The following is a 16,115-nucleotide window of genomic DNA, read 5'->3' on the forward strand; positions in this document are numbered from 1 at the left end:
AATTGTTTTTATATTTAGATATAACTAATAGAGAAATTCTGCCTTCTTAGTAGAGATTTGTGATAGATAACAGACTGAGCCATTTGACCAGTAAGCTCTCAGGAAAAAGGGGCTCAGAAAGAATGAATTGTTTAAGATTCTTTGAAAAATCAGTTCATTTTTAATGTGTATTATAAGAAAAAATTAAAGTATTTTTTGACCTTGGATGTATGTAAACCTATGGTAGGAGACCTCCAAAACAAAATGAGGAGCGTTTAAAACAGCGTATGAAGGCAGTTTAATTCTGGTCACTGTCCATTTCCATTATACGGATGAGTGCAAGGTGTGTCTGTAGTATGAAAACAAAAAAAGAGTCAGTCATTACAACATTAAGGTGTGTACTGTATATGACAACCTTACTTTCATTTTTGGCTGATTTGTCCCTGTTCTTGTCATAAATGGTCACTGGCATTTCAGGTAGCAGGCCAGAGAAGCCTCCTCGTCCAGCTAAGATTCATAAACCGCACAAAACGCAGCCATGAAAGGCCGAACTTTTCTTTTTTTATGTTGATGTCCTTGACAGTGAACTTGTTCCTATTATTTCTTCATCCATTGAACGATGAATGGTGATTGAATTAATTTCATTATTAGAAATTCTATGAATCTTTTAAAGGATACTTTATTAGTTGCTGGTGTGGTAATCATTAATGTGTATTGTGAGCAAATATAAGTATTGTTTGACCTTGGATGCATGTAAACCTATTGTTGGAGACCTCCAAAATAAAATGAAAAAACTTTGATGACTTTTCTTTCAGTATGTTGATGTTCTTCCATCTGAAACAGGATATTGAGTAGGCTTTCTATTTTTGCATCATTTCCCATAGCAAACTAATGGTAAGAGGGGCGTGGTTAAGAATATTTTGGCTGAAGCCGTCAAACTAATCAAGTAAATGACTGATTTCATTAAATTCTTTTTTTCACAGTGTTTTGGCTTGTACATATTAATTGTGTTCACCTAAAGAATAACTATGTGCACTAGCAAAATAAGCATTGTAAATTTAGATTTCACAAAGACTTTAATGCTGGTTTTTATTTATTTTCACAATATGGATACGTGGAAACATTATTATACTAGATATAATAATTTCTCATTATTATTCATAGCTGAGTTTTCTTTTTTTGAGATTTATTTTTGGCCTTTTTGCCTTTATTTGATAGGACAGTATTTAGACAGGAAGCGAAGTTGGAGAGAGAGAGTAGGGGGTAGGGTAGGGAAATGTCCTCAAACTGGGATTTGAACTTAGGACACCCTGACGTGCTACTACACCATATGTCAACGCGCTAACCACTAGGCTATTGCTAAGCTGCATTTTAAGTAGAGTAGCTAATAGCTTAGCTTACTACATTTTTCAAGTAGCTTGCCCATCACTGCTATTGTATATGCTGCAGGGCATTAAATTACTAACTGTTTATTTCTTTGCATTTTACTTTGTAAACTAAATCATGCATCTCCTCACGTTTTGTGTCTGATTATTATTATTTTTTTTTGTCAGATTTTGTGAGACGCTCCCCTCTTTTTCCCCTGTTCTGCTGGCCACGCCCACTCCTCCCTCTGCTCGCAGCACTCCACACCCATCATGAAGCATTTTTTAAAAAAGTAGACTTCAACTGAAAGAGCTGGGTTTCAAGACCCTTCATGTTGCCCCCAACACAAATCTATTGTCTGAAACCCAATATTTTTATAATGGATGAAAATAGAGTATGTGTAATTATAACAATTCCAGCGTAAGTAAATTATAACAGAATTTTCATTTTGGGGTAATTTGTCCCTCTTTCAGTCATACAGTAGTTCAGGGTCATTGACGTTAGTCTTTCAAGCAGCAGGCCAGAAAAATCCTCTTTGTCCATTTAAGGTCCATAAACTGTACAAAAAGCAGCCATAAGAGGCTGAACTCAGCATTTTACATTGGTGTCCTTGAGGGTGAGCTTGTTTCGTAAATTCCTCCATTAGCTCTCAGGCTTGCCCTCCAGCATGCTTCCTATCTAGCCCATTAAAGCCCATCGGGGGACAGGCCTGTAAACAGTCCGGCCCTACAACTTTGATAATGGCCGTGTCTGTGTCTGTATCCAATTGCAGCGTCCGTCTCAGCCTGACGTCCCACTGTGGCTTATTACCAGCATGCAGTGATCTCGTTCTTGCTAGCAGCTAATGTCCTGCTGCTCACATTTATCCCACTGCGAGTCTCCTAACCCCAAACAAGCACGCCATCGGTCCACAGGAACATAGACACGTCCACATTCTCTGGCTCTTTCCCAACATCTGCTGCCATTTAGCCCATCAAGTGCAATGATCATAGCAGGAGGGCTTGAGGGGCATTTAGGACATTCAGGGCAGCGAGCGTAAAGGGACGGAGGGGCTGCGGAGGAAGTGTTTAGTGGTGAATGAGTCAGGGATTTCCCTCAGAGTGTTCAGATGGTGGGCTTAAGTGAACTGAACAGACTAGAGGCTATTTCAAGGGGTTAACAGGTTGAATGTGGGAGTACAGTATACAGTATTTGCTATACATTTACTTTTCATGATGAGACAATATTATTGCAACCTACTGTAATATTTGTTTTATGCTATTTTAAAATACAATGTTTTACTAAAGCTTGATATAGGGCTGGGCTGATAAACGATATTATATTGACTCGCCATAAAATTTATGTCGAAAACAATGATAAGTTCTGGACCTTTTTTCCTCTATATTGACATAAGAGCCAATCACACCACAGAAATGTGCAACAATGGGAATCTAGAAGTGTTTTGATATTAGAGATGCACCGAATTTTTCGGCTACCGAAAATAGGCTATGCCATTTAATGGACCCTCTTATTTTTGAGGCTTCAGTCATTGTTGGGATATGGTAGCATTAACAACTAATAACGAAATATATATTGTTATTGTTCAATATGAAACAGAATGAATTTGAGAATGCATTTTTTGTCATATCGCCCAACCCTAGCTTGATATCCAGCATCTTTACACTCGGTGTCATATCTTTCACCTCTTTCAACTATAAGGTTCTATCTGCGTTCTGAATAATTTTGAGATAATGAGCTTCAAAGTTTTTGCATTCCATAGCAAACAGTATGTGTGTAACATTTGTTTTTTTTTAAATAAAAAGTGTTAAAATGTAAACAATTTATAAAAAAACATCCCATAATGTTTATAAGTTGTCATTTAATAAGAATATGTCAATAACTCAATTTTGACAAAAATGTCAGATAGAACCTTATAATTTTAAGGTAACAATATCTGGCCCTGGACCACAAAACCAATAGCTATGTTTCCATCCAAAAATGTGAATTAACTTTGTGCAAAACTGGAATATTGTATAAAAGACGTGCGAATAAAGCAGCGTTTCCATTCAGCGAGTCAAATCAAACAAAATTGCCACTTCCTGATTAACTGGCGCCAAATATCAACAGTAAAAACTGAATTAGCTGTGGGAGAAGAAGCTGTATGAACCTTTTCTTTATTTAATAAATGACATGCAGTGAACATGTGGTGGCGTTTAAAGGTGTGAGACGCGAAGCACAGATGCTCTTGACTCTGGAGGTCATTAATAATGTAATAACACTAAAACTGAAACGGTTAAGACATTTTAGAATGACCAAAGCAACATATCAGATGTTTTACAGTGTGCTCAGCCTGCTTGTTTATCTATTTACACATTTTTATCATCACTTGATCTCTTTTAACAAAATCACATGACCTTTTTTTAATGTGCATACTGGAATTTGTTCGGTTAAAGTGTTTCCATACACAGTTTATCTTTTCCTTTGGAATAAAACATTTATCCTACTCAGTCATGCACATATGTATTTAATGCGCATTTTCAAAATGTACGCACATCTTGGCATTTCCATCAACTTTTTTTAATCCGCATATCCAAAATGCGCATAAAAATAGGTGGATGGAAATGTAGCTACTATTATACATGCATATTTTTTGAAAATAAGATTTATCCATTATCTGGAAACAAATATGTTTTCCATTTATGTTTGGTTTGTTATGATAGTTCAATATCTGGTAGAATACAACGACAGCGTTTAAAAGTCTGAAATCTACACTGTAAAAAAATATCGGGTTCCACATAAATCCTGTGTTGTCCATACACAAATCGATTAAGTTTCATTCATTGATTCCTTCATTTTCTTTTCGGCTTAGTCCCTATATTAATCAGGGGCCGCCACAGTGGAATAAACCGCATATGTTTTATACAGCGGATGCCTTTTCAGCATACACTCTCATTCACACACATACACTATGGACAATTTAGCTTACCCAATTCACCTATAGCGCATGTCTTTAGACTGTGGGGGTAACTGGATCAGCTGGAGAAAACCCACGCCAGCACGTGGAGAACATGCAAACCCCACACAGAAATGCCAATTGACCCTGCCGAGACTCGAAGCAGCAACCTTCTGGCTATGAGGCGATCGTGCTACACATTTTGCTTCTGTGACGCCCTAACACAAATCGATTAAGTTAAATAAAAGTTTGTTTGTTTGTTTTTACAAATTTAAGTGTATTGAACATAAAACAATTAGGTTGTCCAAAAAAAAAATGTGAATTTTGTTGTCAACTCATTTTAAATACGTAGTTTAAGCAAACAAACATCATTTTTTTGAGTGTAAGGGTTAAAACATAATAACAATAATCAAAATAATGAGAATATCACCTTTAAATTTGCCAAATTTGAGTTCTTAGCAATGCATATCAGTAAACAAAAAAGAATTTTGATGTATTAACGTTAGGAAGTTTACAAAATATCTTCATGAAACATGATTTACTTTAATTATTTTTGACATGAAATCAGTTTTACCCATACATTTTTTAAAGCCCATAAAACATAAGACTTTGTGGTTTAACATAAAGCCATTGTGGTGCAGGGTTACATGATCTGTTTGTATGAATAGAAGCCAAAGAAACATGAGGAATGAAGTCAAAGAGCCCTAAAAAGCAAACACTATTCACATCAGTGGTGATAGCTAAGAAAATTAGTATTTTTCAGTGAATTTCAAAAAACATCTGACAAAGATAAAGTCGAGCAGGTTAGTAATAGGTGAAGCTGCTGATACTGTTTTTTGAGTTGTTTAATGACCCTCTGCTGAAATGTTGAGAGATTGAATGTGTTTAATTTCTTAAGGCTGTGACTGAAGTCAGCTTGTGTGTCAGCTTTGTGATTCTGCTTATTAACAGCAGATGTTTATCATTAATGCTCAGTCAACACTTACTTAATCACTTAAATACCTCATTACTTCAACTTAAATAGAGTAAGTTCACAGGACTTTTATAGATTAGTTTTTGAACTTTTTAGCAAAACTTTTAGTTTGTAGCAATCGGTTTCCTCAAACGGTTTGAGTTGCCTTAACTTATTAAGATTTACAGTACTTATTTGGGCTGAGTTCTCTTAATTTATTTAGTTTTACTGTGTTCAAATTGCTTTGTGTACTCAAAGGGCTTAAGTTAACAGTACTCATTGGGATTAGTTTTAAACTTAAATTGTTTGCTGCGATCGATTTCCTCAAATGGTTTGAGTTACCTTAACGTGTAGGGTTTTAAGCTTGATTTCAAATGATCAAGAATTAAACTTCAAACAAAATGTGCTGCTTAATATTATTGATGTTTTGTCAAAGTTCTTGGATAAATAGTTGTTAAAAGAATTGTTCTTCATGCTTAACTAATGCACATATGCCATTGAGAAATTATTACACGGTGACACATTCAGCAATTTCTGTGAATATTTTAATCAGACGACTCTTTAGTTGCTAATGTGGTAATCAGTAATGAATATTTTATTTTTTATTCTTTTATTAGTCATAAATTAACTCAAAATTATCTGTCCATTAGTTACACAGTTAATGGGTATTAGCTCACCCATATTGTAAAGTGTTACCAATAAATCCTTGTGAAAATATACCTATTAAACCTTTAGACCATTAGCATTAATTAATTTATAAAAATCAAGGTTTTACAAGATGGTACATAAAGATATTTTTAGAATAATTAAATTGGGACTGCAAAAAGAGAATGCATTTCTAAGAACTTGACACATGAATTTCTTATTCACAAAACCTATTTGCAGTTATGACAAGTTGAGTTTATCATGCTTAATACATGGCTATGTGTGAAAATGAATGCGTGAAATAATTATTTTTAATGCGTAATTCAATTCATTATTCTTTATAATTATGTTAGGGTTATTTATGTTCCGAGTAGAAAAATACTGGAGTAATACAATGCATAAAACTTGTTTTAACTTGTTTGTTATGGAGAGCAAGTTATGCCAGTTATTTAACTTACTTGCTTACACTGTAAAAAACAATGATGTGTTCCACACAATTCCTACATATTGTCACAACACAAATCAATTAAGTTAACATAATTGTTTTAACAACTCTAAGTCGATTGAACTTAAAACAAAAGCAAATAAAGAGAAACTGCAAATTCAAACAATTCTTAAAAACGATTAAATTTGGGGCTTGCCTAATATGAGGCATAATTTCATTCCAACACTATAGCAAGTATAGAGTATAGTCAAAAAAGATTCAACTGACATTAATGACCTGCCAGGTTTATACATGGGTAAAAGTTCTTTTAAAAATGTCTATTTAGAGATTATAAACAAAAACTACTAGCTTAAAATTAATCTTGAACTTACCAGTGAGGACAGGAATGGAGCTGGTAAAAAAGCACTGAATACGTCACTATTTTTCTCAGAAAGCATATTTCTAATGGCCCGTTTCCACTGAGTGGTACGGTACAATATGATGTGGTTCAGTACGCTTTTATGGCCATTTCCACTGTTTCCAAATCTGCCGTGTCCTGTTGTTGTTTTTCGAGGCCCTCTAAAAGTGTGAGCAGTTTCACTTTCTCGCGTGAGCTCGCCGCACGTCTATATTTGAAATAATGAACTTCTTGAGCTGATGATAATAACGTGCGTGTGATTATTGAAGTGCTTCTGACATCCGATCCTTTCAGAAACGGACAAACACGAGAGTGAAGCACGAAAAAACAAAGGAGAAGCCTGAAAAACAAAGCAGCAAATTATTCTTTCAGCCACTTAAAATTAACAAACTGCCATGTTTAACTAGCATCATCACCTTTTGGACTATTATGAACTCAGAATTACATGTGCTGGTGAAGAATAAAGATGCAGATGAGAGGTTTGTACTGACTGGGCTATATTTCGTGTTGTTTTTGAATCCAAAAAAAGGACTTAATGTATGCTGTGTGTAGTTTTACTGTAATTGATAGCATCTCGGAGACTCTAAGGGGCTGTATGTGTGCATATATGTTGTGTTTATTTATTTATTTTATATAATTGCAGTCGTTACTGTAGGCTATTTCGCAGATTGATCTGTAGTTATAATCAAATCCTGTTCATTGAAAGGTTAGTAATGAACATTTATACACAAGTTTTTATCTGTATAAAGCATCTGTTTTGTGTGAAGTGCTTCTCATATGATATTTGAACAACCCGTACAGCTTTACTTTGACATTTCCTCAAACGAGAATAACATCGTCTGAAACTTTCTACTATTTGTACCCTTTTGGTAGTGGAAATGCAAGCCTGATAAAGGTGACCCGTACTGACCCACACCGTACCGTACTGTACCACTCAGTGGAAATGGGCCATAAAGGTGCTGTTGTCTCAAAACTTTCCCCGGATGTCAGAAACAATACACAGTAGCATATACAGAAAACAAATTTAATTAGTTTTGAAATTAAAATATGTGCAATAAATGAAATGCCACAGCAAAAACGTCTTGAACACATGAAGAAAGAGAGGTGTAAAAATGCATGGAAGGTCCAGTGAGCAGCTGAAATCTAGTCCGGGGATGTCAAAAGGTTGGTTTTGATGGTTACATTTGAGAATAGAGTATGATGTCATCCTGATATGAACATAATTGCATCTTTGCATTTATTACAGCACATTTAAACAGTCTATGTGTGGATCTGAACGTAGCTGTTCATCAACGTAGGATTCATCTGGTGTCATCACCAGATGTTACAGTGGTAAAATATGACTTTTGAGAACATCTTTTGGGATTCTCTCAAATAGAAAAGCAATTCATAAATAAAATAGCCAATTCTTTATTTTAAAATGCAAAAAGCTTTATTTTAGGATGGGGTTTCCAATTGGGTCTACAAATAAGCATTTATTCTCACAAAGCCAAATTCTGTCTCAAGTAAACTGTTTTCACAAATTTCACTACTCTTTAAATTATTCAGCGCACAAAAACATCTTAAACATTTATAAGCCCTTTCTTTGAGGGATTCATACAAAGCGTGACCTCCCTGTTTGACATAAAGCACTGGCTCAAACTAAAGACGAGATAGCGGATCAAAGCACGAACATAGTCTCTTCAGTCGGGAAACAAACGGACATGATATGGGAATTAAACTGAAAAAGCGAGTCTTGAGTAATAGCATTACAGAAGTAACTGGGAATTGTGGCTGTAAAGAGCAAATCGACTTAAATATATATATATATAAACGCAGAGCTGTCAGGAAAATTCATTTATTCCTCATTCTTTCCGTTTTGCATGGAAAAATGAAAAAGGAGAACTATCGGAGACAAGATAGAGATACAGAAAGTGGTGCTCGCGGTAATGGAAATAATAAAGCAGAGAGTTGGTGAGATGGTGGTAAGCTGAGCGTGTCATTATGCATTCATTGAGATTAGGTTATGTCATCTCTTGCTCTCTTATAAAAGAGCAGGATAAAGAGAAAAAAATGAGGATGGAAAGACGGCGCTTACAGTGAATGAATACCGTCTGATTGCAGTAACCGCTCTGCCGCTGTTGGACATTGAGGGCAAGCAGATTGGTTAATTGAAAGTGATCCGCTAATGAGGTAAATTGACTACATTACCCACGTCTGCCTGTCTCTCAGGGATGGCACAATGGGGGCTGAGTTTCTCACGCTGACTGTAATGGTCTCAATTATGCGGTTGTCTGAAACAGTGTGTCTCTGTGGCTGAAAGGTTAAGGACTCGGGCTGTTTCTCTTCTAATGAACCCCCTCCTCAAACTGTCAAACTCACTGCCTCGATGTTTCCTTCCTCTGCTCTTTGGATTCTTCTCTTCTGCTCTTTTAGTAAGATATTTTTCAGCCCCTCTTTCACTTTGTGTCACCTTCAAGTGGGTTGTGGAAAAAAAAGAGGGGAAATGGGAAGTGGAATGAAAGAATGATTGGTAAAGAATGGAGAGTCGGGAAGGATGATGTAGGAGGATTGAAATATAGGATTGAAGGTTATAAAGGAGTAAATAATAAATTAATAATTGAATGAATGAATGACTAAAGGATGGATGGATGGATGGATGGATAGATGGATTGTTTATACAAATTACTAGCTTTGAATGAATTGTTAGGAATGATCAAATTAATTAATCATGGATGGATGGATTATTGTTATGGATGGGTGGATGGATGGATGAATTGATGTGGATAAACAAATTAATTAAATAATAATGTATTGATAAATTATTATTATGAGTGAATGAATTAATTATGAATAAATAAATCATTGTTAAGTATAATCAAAATAATTAATCATGGATGGATGGATTATTGTTACGAATGAACAAATGAACGAATGGATGGATGGATGAATGGATAGATTGTTTGATTGATTATTGTTGTGAATGAAAATATGGATGGATGGATTATTGTAATGAATGAACAAATGGATGGATGAATTAATTATTGTTGTGAATGAACAAATTATTTGATTATTGTTGGATAGATAAATTATTGTTATTAATGACCAATTTAATTGCTTATGAATTATTAAGAATTATGTAATTAAATAATTATTGTTGTGGATAAAAAAATTATATATTTATGGATTGATTTATTTATTTATTGTTATGAATTAACAAATTAAATCATTATGAATAAATAAATTATTGTTTTGAATAATCTAATTAATCATGGATGGACCGATTATTGTTGTGAATGTACAATTGAATAATTATTGATAGATGGATAAATTATTGTTATGAATGAACAAATCATTTGCTTAACAGTTGTTGGGAATTGTCAAATTAATTAATTATGGATAGATGGATTATTGTTATGAATGAACAAATGGAGGGATGGATGGATGGATGAACAAATAAAATATTTAATTAAATAACAAATTAAATATATAATTAAATATTGATGGATTGATAAATTATTATTATGAATTAAATTAATAATAAATAAATTATTGTTAACAATAATCAAATGAATTAATCATGGACATATGGGTTATTGTTATGAATGAACAAATGGATGGATGGATGGATGGATGGATGTATTATTGTTGTGGATGAAAAAAAAATATTGATGGACTGATAAATTATTGTTGTGAATTGACAAATTCAATAATTTGATAAGACTCAGCAAATAAGACTCTGTGAAAAGTCTGTGTGTGAGTGTGCTATATATATAGTCCATGTAATCAGTACTTAAGCAGCCCCCAGCTGTGTGTGAGTAATCAAAGGAGAATCATAACAGGTGTGTGAGTGTGTAAGGGTGCCTGAAGGGAGTTGTAGTCCTTATGGAGACGGGATTGTAGTCCTTCAGCGATCTGGAATAGATCACTGATAATTTTGACAGAATGAATGAATGAATTAATGAATGAATGAATTAATGAATTAATTAATTAATGAATGAGACAAAAACAAATATAAAGGACACCAATAAGGGAGAGGAATAAATGAACAAAGAATTAGAATAAATGAAGGAAGATGGAAATAACGGGGCTAATTGAAAGGATGATTAAATGAATGTGTGCTAATATGGAAATACAAGGACAGGAAACAATACATGAGTCAAAGACAAATAGATAGAAGGCAGAACGAGGGAATCACTGAAACTAAAATGTGTGTAGTGACTGAAAGAACATTATGAACGAATAATGAAAAGAAATGGTTAAAGGAGGATGAATGAATGAATGATAGAAGGACAGAACAGAAACTGAGAGAAGGAACTGAGAGAAAGGGAGAACGTTGGAAATCAAAAATAGAAATTATTAAAAAGATAGACAGACAGACAGACAGACAGACAGACAGACAGACAGATAGATAGATAGATGGATGGATATGATGAATGAATGATATATTAATGCATGAATGAAGGATGAAACCAATAATGAAAGTCTCTCTCTCACACACACACACACACACACACACAATAAATAGAGGACTGAATTGATCAATGAGTGATGTAAGGAATAAAGCAAGTCTGATCATTGGTTGTGCTTTTGCTCACAGGAAACGGAGATCCTGAACACAGCAGTGCTGAATGGGAAGACGGTGGCAGTGCCAGTGAAGGTGGTGACTGTGGGCACAGATGGGACCATTACAGATGTGTCAGACACTGTGCAGTGCCAGTCCACTGATGAAGACGTGGTTAAGGTCAGTCTTTTTGTTCTTGTTCTTGTTCTCGTCTTTGATCGCAATGATTCACTCAGATGAACAAGTGAATCAAAGCATACTGTGTCATGTTGACTTTTGATCAATGTGACAGCCCTGAAACAAAGCTCAGAAGAAATTTATTTAATATTTTTTTTTATGGGGGGGGGGTTGGGTTGTTTTTCTTTTTCGTTGTCTTATTTTACCTGCAGTCCTTCTGTGAGAGGAACATATTCATTTATATAAAATCAACAAACACTAATATGATGTTCTATTCTTTTTTCTATTCTCTCTATAAGTTCAAGATGATGACACCAAGGATATCATATGCTTTTTTAATTTACATAGGCCTATAGAATGTCATGGGATCTCACTTTTTTACTCCAGTAAAATATAATCATGAATTCAAAAATGAAAGAAACACAATTGAAAGTGGTTCAGTTTTGTAATGTTTACCTGCTTTTAGCTTAATTGTCGAACATGTTTACAGCAATGTCACAGTGTTTAAACATTGTTTTGGCCTATAAGAAGTAAATGAAACCAAACAGAACACATCATTTGTTTCGGAAAATGAGTAAGCAGTGTCTCAAAATCCACATGAAAACATCTGGCTGTCAGTCTTTGACATGAGCATACTGCTCCTCAGCGCCCCCACACCTTGATGCTCATGACAAGAATAGCAAGTGTAGTCATCTTTTTTTAGGTGAGGTGTAAATCGCTGTCATGCGTGAATAAACAATATTTTTGCACGTTTACACATAAAAATCCATGATCACATAACACAATACTGAAACCGCACATCAAAATGACACATTGTCAATATTTTTTGGAAAACCCCCAACATTTTACAAATCATGTTTTCAGGGGAACCCATGCCTCATTTAGGCTCCCCCTAGCTCCCCCGTAGTTTGCACCCTGGTGCTGACTGACAGTATAGTGTCCCCGTCACCACACTCGGGCAGTAAGACCCACATAGACCATAGTGTCCCATCCAGGTACTGACCAGTCACAGCCTTGCTTAGCTTCAGAGGGTGATCGTGGGTGAGAGAGCTGCCAGCAGTGGTGTGGAAGGTGTAAATGAGTCTTAAATATGAATATTTCTTTGGGTTTGAGACTTTAGTCTTGGAGATCTCACAGATCTATTTTATGCACGTACAGCTTAAACACTTCAAAGACAAAGAAAACTAAAATTGCATCTTATGACTGCTTTAAAATGAAAATATAGATTAAACTGATATTATATGTAGTTAGCTTTTCAGTGCTTTTTAACCCACTTAAGGATTCAAGTGAATGAAAGCACTTTGCCTTTGCATGTAATTTCATATTCACTCTTATTACCTTTAAAATACGTTTAAAGTGTTCTGCTAAGTGTAGTGACAAGCATTTATGACAACTAAAATATACACTTACCAACCACTGTTAGGTTCACCTTGCTAGTACCTAGTTGGACTTCTTTTTTTCCACAATTTGTCGTGACATGAATTCAGCAAAGAGCTTTTGGTCAATACTGACATGACAGCATCATGCAGTTGCTTTAGATTGTTAGTTGTACATTCGCTACGCAGATTCACCCTTTCCAGCACATCCTTAAGGTGTTCTATTGACTTGATATCTGATGATTGTAGAGGTCATTTGACCATAGTGAAAATCAATATGTTAAAGAGACTAGTTTGAGTTCATTTGCATTTTGTGACATGACACATTATCCTGTTAATAGTAGCTATTGTATGAACGTCACGTCACTTTAAACAATGATTGTTTGGTATTAAGCGACCCAAAGTGTGTCGATAAAATATCCACAAAACCATTACCAGCAGCTTGAACCATTAACACAAAACAGGATTGATCCAGGCTTTCTGACTGCATCATCAGAATTTAGCAGCAGAATAAATGTGGTGTGTGTTCATAGATGCTCTTTTTCAGAACTCGGTTGTAATGAGTGGTTATTTGAGTCACTGTCTGTTTAAATCAGTCTGTCCATTCTCATCATCTGACCTTTGGCCTCAATAAGGTATTTTCTCCAAATGACCAATCTCTGTAAACCCCAGAGATAAATGTACATGGAAATCCCACTAAATCAGCAGTTTCAGAAAAAAAAAACAACCTTATCAATAACCAAGCCATTTTAGAGCCACTTAAATCACCTTTCATTCCCATTTGAACTTCAGTTGATTGTTTTGACAATCTGTCCGCTTCAAATGCAATATATCACCCTCCGAAGGCTACTTTGGAGTGAAAACAATCATGGCGGTCATATTGAAGTGTCGTTCCAAACTGAAGTGCTCAAAACTGGCCATTCAAAGGGACCTTCGCAATGAAATATTTTGAAAAGTACAACTGATGGACATTTTAGGACCCCATGATCCTTTGCGCAGGGAAGTTGAGCGGTGTCGCACACATGTTCCATTCAGATAGGCTCATCCCTATAACCTAATCCCTTAAAAGCTGTGGCTCCTGAGGGTAAATCTTAAGGAATGAGTCCTTTGGAAAGTAACATGCTGAATGTTTGCATGCCTAAATCCATTGAGTTGCTGCCATGGGATTGGCTGATTAGATATTTGTAACATGCATTATATTATTATATACAGTGATCAGCAAAAAAAAAAGTCCCTTGCCGATCTCTTTTTTAAAGGACTGTGTGCAGGCATAGTGTGTCCATAGTCATATTGGAGGGATATAAAGGCAGTCACTTTTTTTCATTCCTAACTGTAAAATAAGATCCAAATCCCTTCTATTTTGAGGCCCACTATAGCATGATGTAGGACTGTGGTTTCCCTGCCCATCGAATTGATTGACAGCCACTTATTACCATCTCAGTAGTAATGCGTACAATCATATCAACAAGACAGGACATGCACAAAGCAACTTGGATTAAAAGATCTGTTCAGCTCTCTGTGATCATCAATCATCATCAAATGTGATCAAGAATGTGTTTTCCAAGTTTAAAACGCTTTAAAACAGTGTATGTTTGTAATGAATTACAACAATTTTACCGTCTTTATCACCACAGCCCCATCAGTACAATTATAACAGAAGACGCTTCAATCCCGGATTGTGGATGTTAAATCAGGTTTATTTAACAAACGTTACATGAGATCCGCTTTCTTCATGTCTGTCGCTGTGCTGTTTATCTGACGCACGCAGCTGGAGATTGAGGCACACTCTGACAGGCACAGTGGGAACGGTGGGCGGGGAGAACTAGCATTAAAGGCACAGTCAACAAAAACAGCTACATTGTGTTCAAAGAAGAAAAATCCAATATTCTGAAAGGTCGAATAAATAATCTGATGGGTTTTTTGAGCTGAAACTATACAGACACATTCTGGAGACACAAAAGACTTGTATTAAATCTTGAAACAGGGGTAAAATATATGCCCTTTAAGTGTGGAATGTTGGACACTTCACTCACTCAACGGTCGCAGCTTTGCTCATGTAGCAGAAGGGGTGGCCCTTTCGGGTAATGATGTTGATTTTGTTTATTTATTTTGGATTGAGAAAGCAAAACTCTCCTACAAGAGTGATTATACCGCCTCTGGGTGGTGAATGCGGTTATAACCACAGCCAGTGTACGCTACTAGCTTAACTACATTTCTCAGTAGCTTGGCGGTAGCGTCACTACATTATAAATCCAATAGCTTTTCAGTACCGAAGCTATTTTTTTAGTCAAGTAGCACAGTAGCATCCACACAAGCTACATTTACTGATCGCGGATCAATAAGCGACAGCTCCAACATTCATGGAGCTGTGAGACCGGTGTCTGGCTGATGAAAGTAAATCCATATAACTGCAAGAATGACGATTTCTTCTTCTTCCTGTTTTATGAGGGTTGACAACATACATTTTGGTGCGTTACTGCAACCTCTCGCTCTGGTCGATAACGTCGCAAATCAATCATTAGGCTGACACAAGAAATTTGCTTGATGGAAAGATGAGGAGTTATATATATATATATATATATATATATATATATATATATATATATATATATATATATATATATATATATACAGTATATATATAAATATACTGTACAAAGTAGCTTTTATACATATAGTTTAATGTAGTAAACTATATTGTAGTAACTATTACTGTAGTAAGCTAAAGTATACTACGGTAATTGCTGTTATTTCATGATAGTTATTAATGATATTACAATATGTAAGTTTGTGTAATTTTAGGCTTATTTGTAACTATTTCCCTTTACTATACATTACTATAGTATTTTAAATGTGTAACACCTGGTTTTATTGGATTTTTTGTTTTTGCTGTTCTATACTATAATTTGTTTCTGTTTGGTACAATATTATTTACAGTAATTAATAACTGAACTGAACAATTCTGCTTCATATGATTCATTGACAGTTTTAGTGATCACTAAGATATAAATAATTTAAGTTGCTTCGATTTAAAAATTAAAATTGCCAAAATAGCTTAAATGTAGCTAAGCTACTTTTGCAAAGTAGCTTTTAGCTTAGCTTGCTACATTTCCTTGGGTGTAGCTTTAAGTGTAGTTAAGCTACATTTAAAATAGTGTAGCTAATAGCTTAGCTCACTACATTTTTCAAGTGGCCTGGCCAACACTGCCCACGGCAGGTATTATTTGGTCGTTTGTTCATTTGTTTTGCTAGTTTGGCAAGAGTCAAGCATCATCTGGGAAACAGTTTGAATTCCCACTTAGTT

The 16,115-nt window shown here is 35.2% G+C and overlaps 1 protein-coding gene across 1 annotated transcript in view; it reads left to right on the forward strand.

Annotated features, from left to right (window-relative positions):
* si:dkeyp-14d3.1 (transmembrane protein 132C) overlaps positions 1-16,115 on the forward strand; it is a 556,433-nt gene that overhangs the window by 440,664 nt on the left and 99,654 nt on the right. The window contains exon 5 of the mRNA XM_056463261.1: positions 11,295-11,438. Within this exon, the coding sequence (XP_056319236.1) occupies positions 11,295-11,438 (144 nt within the window). The remainder of the gene's footprint in view (positions 1-11,294; positions 11,439-16,115) is intronic.

This window comes from Danio aesculapii, chromosome 8 (assembly GCF_903798145.1).
Source record: "Danio aesculapii chromosome 8, fDanAes4.1, whole genome shotgun sequence".
In the NCBI taxonomy this organism is placed as follows: domain Eukaryota; kingdom Metazoa; phylum Chordata; class Actinopteri; order Cypriniformes; family Danionidae; genus Danio; species Danio aesculapii.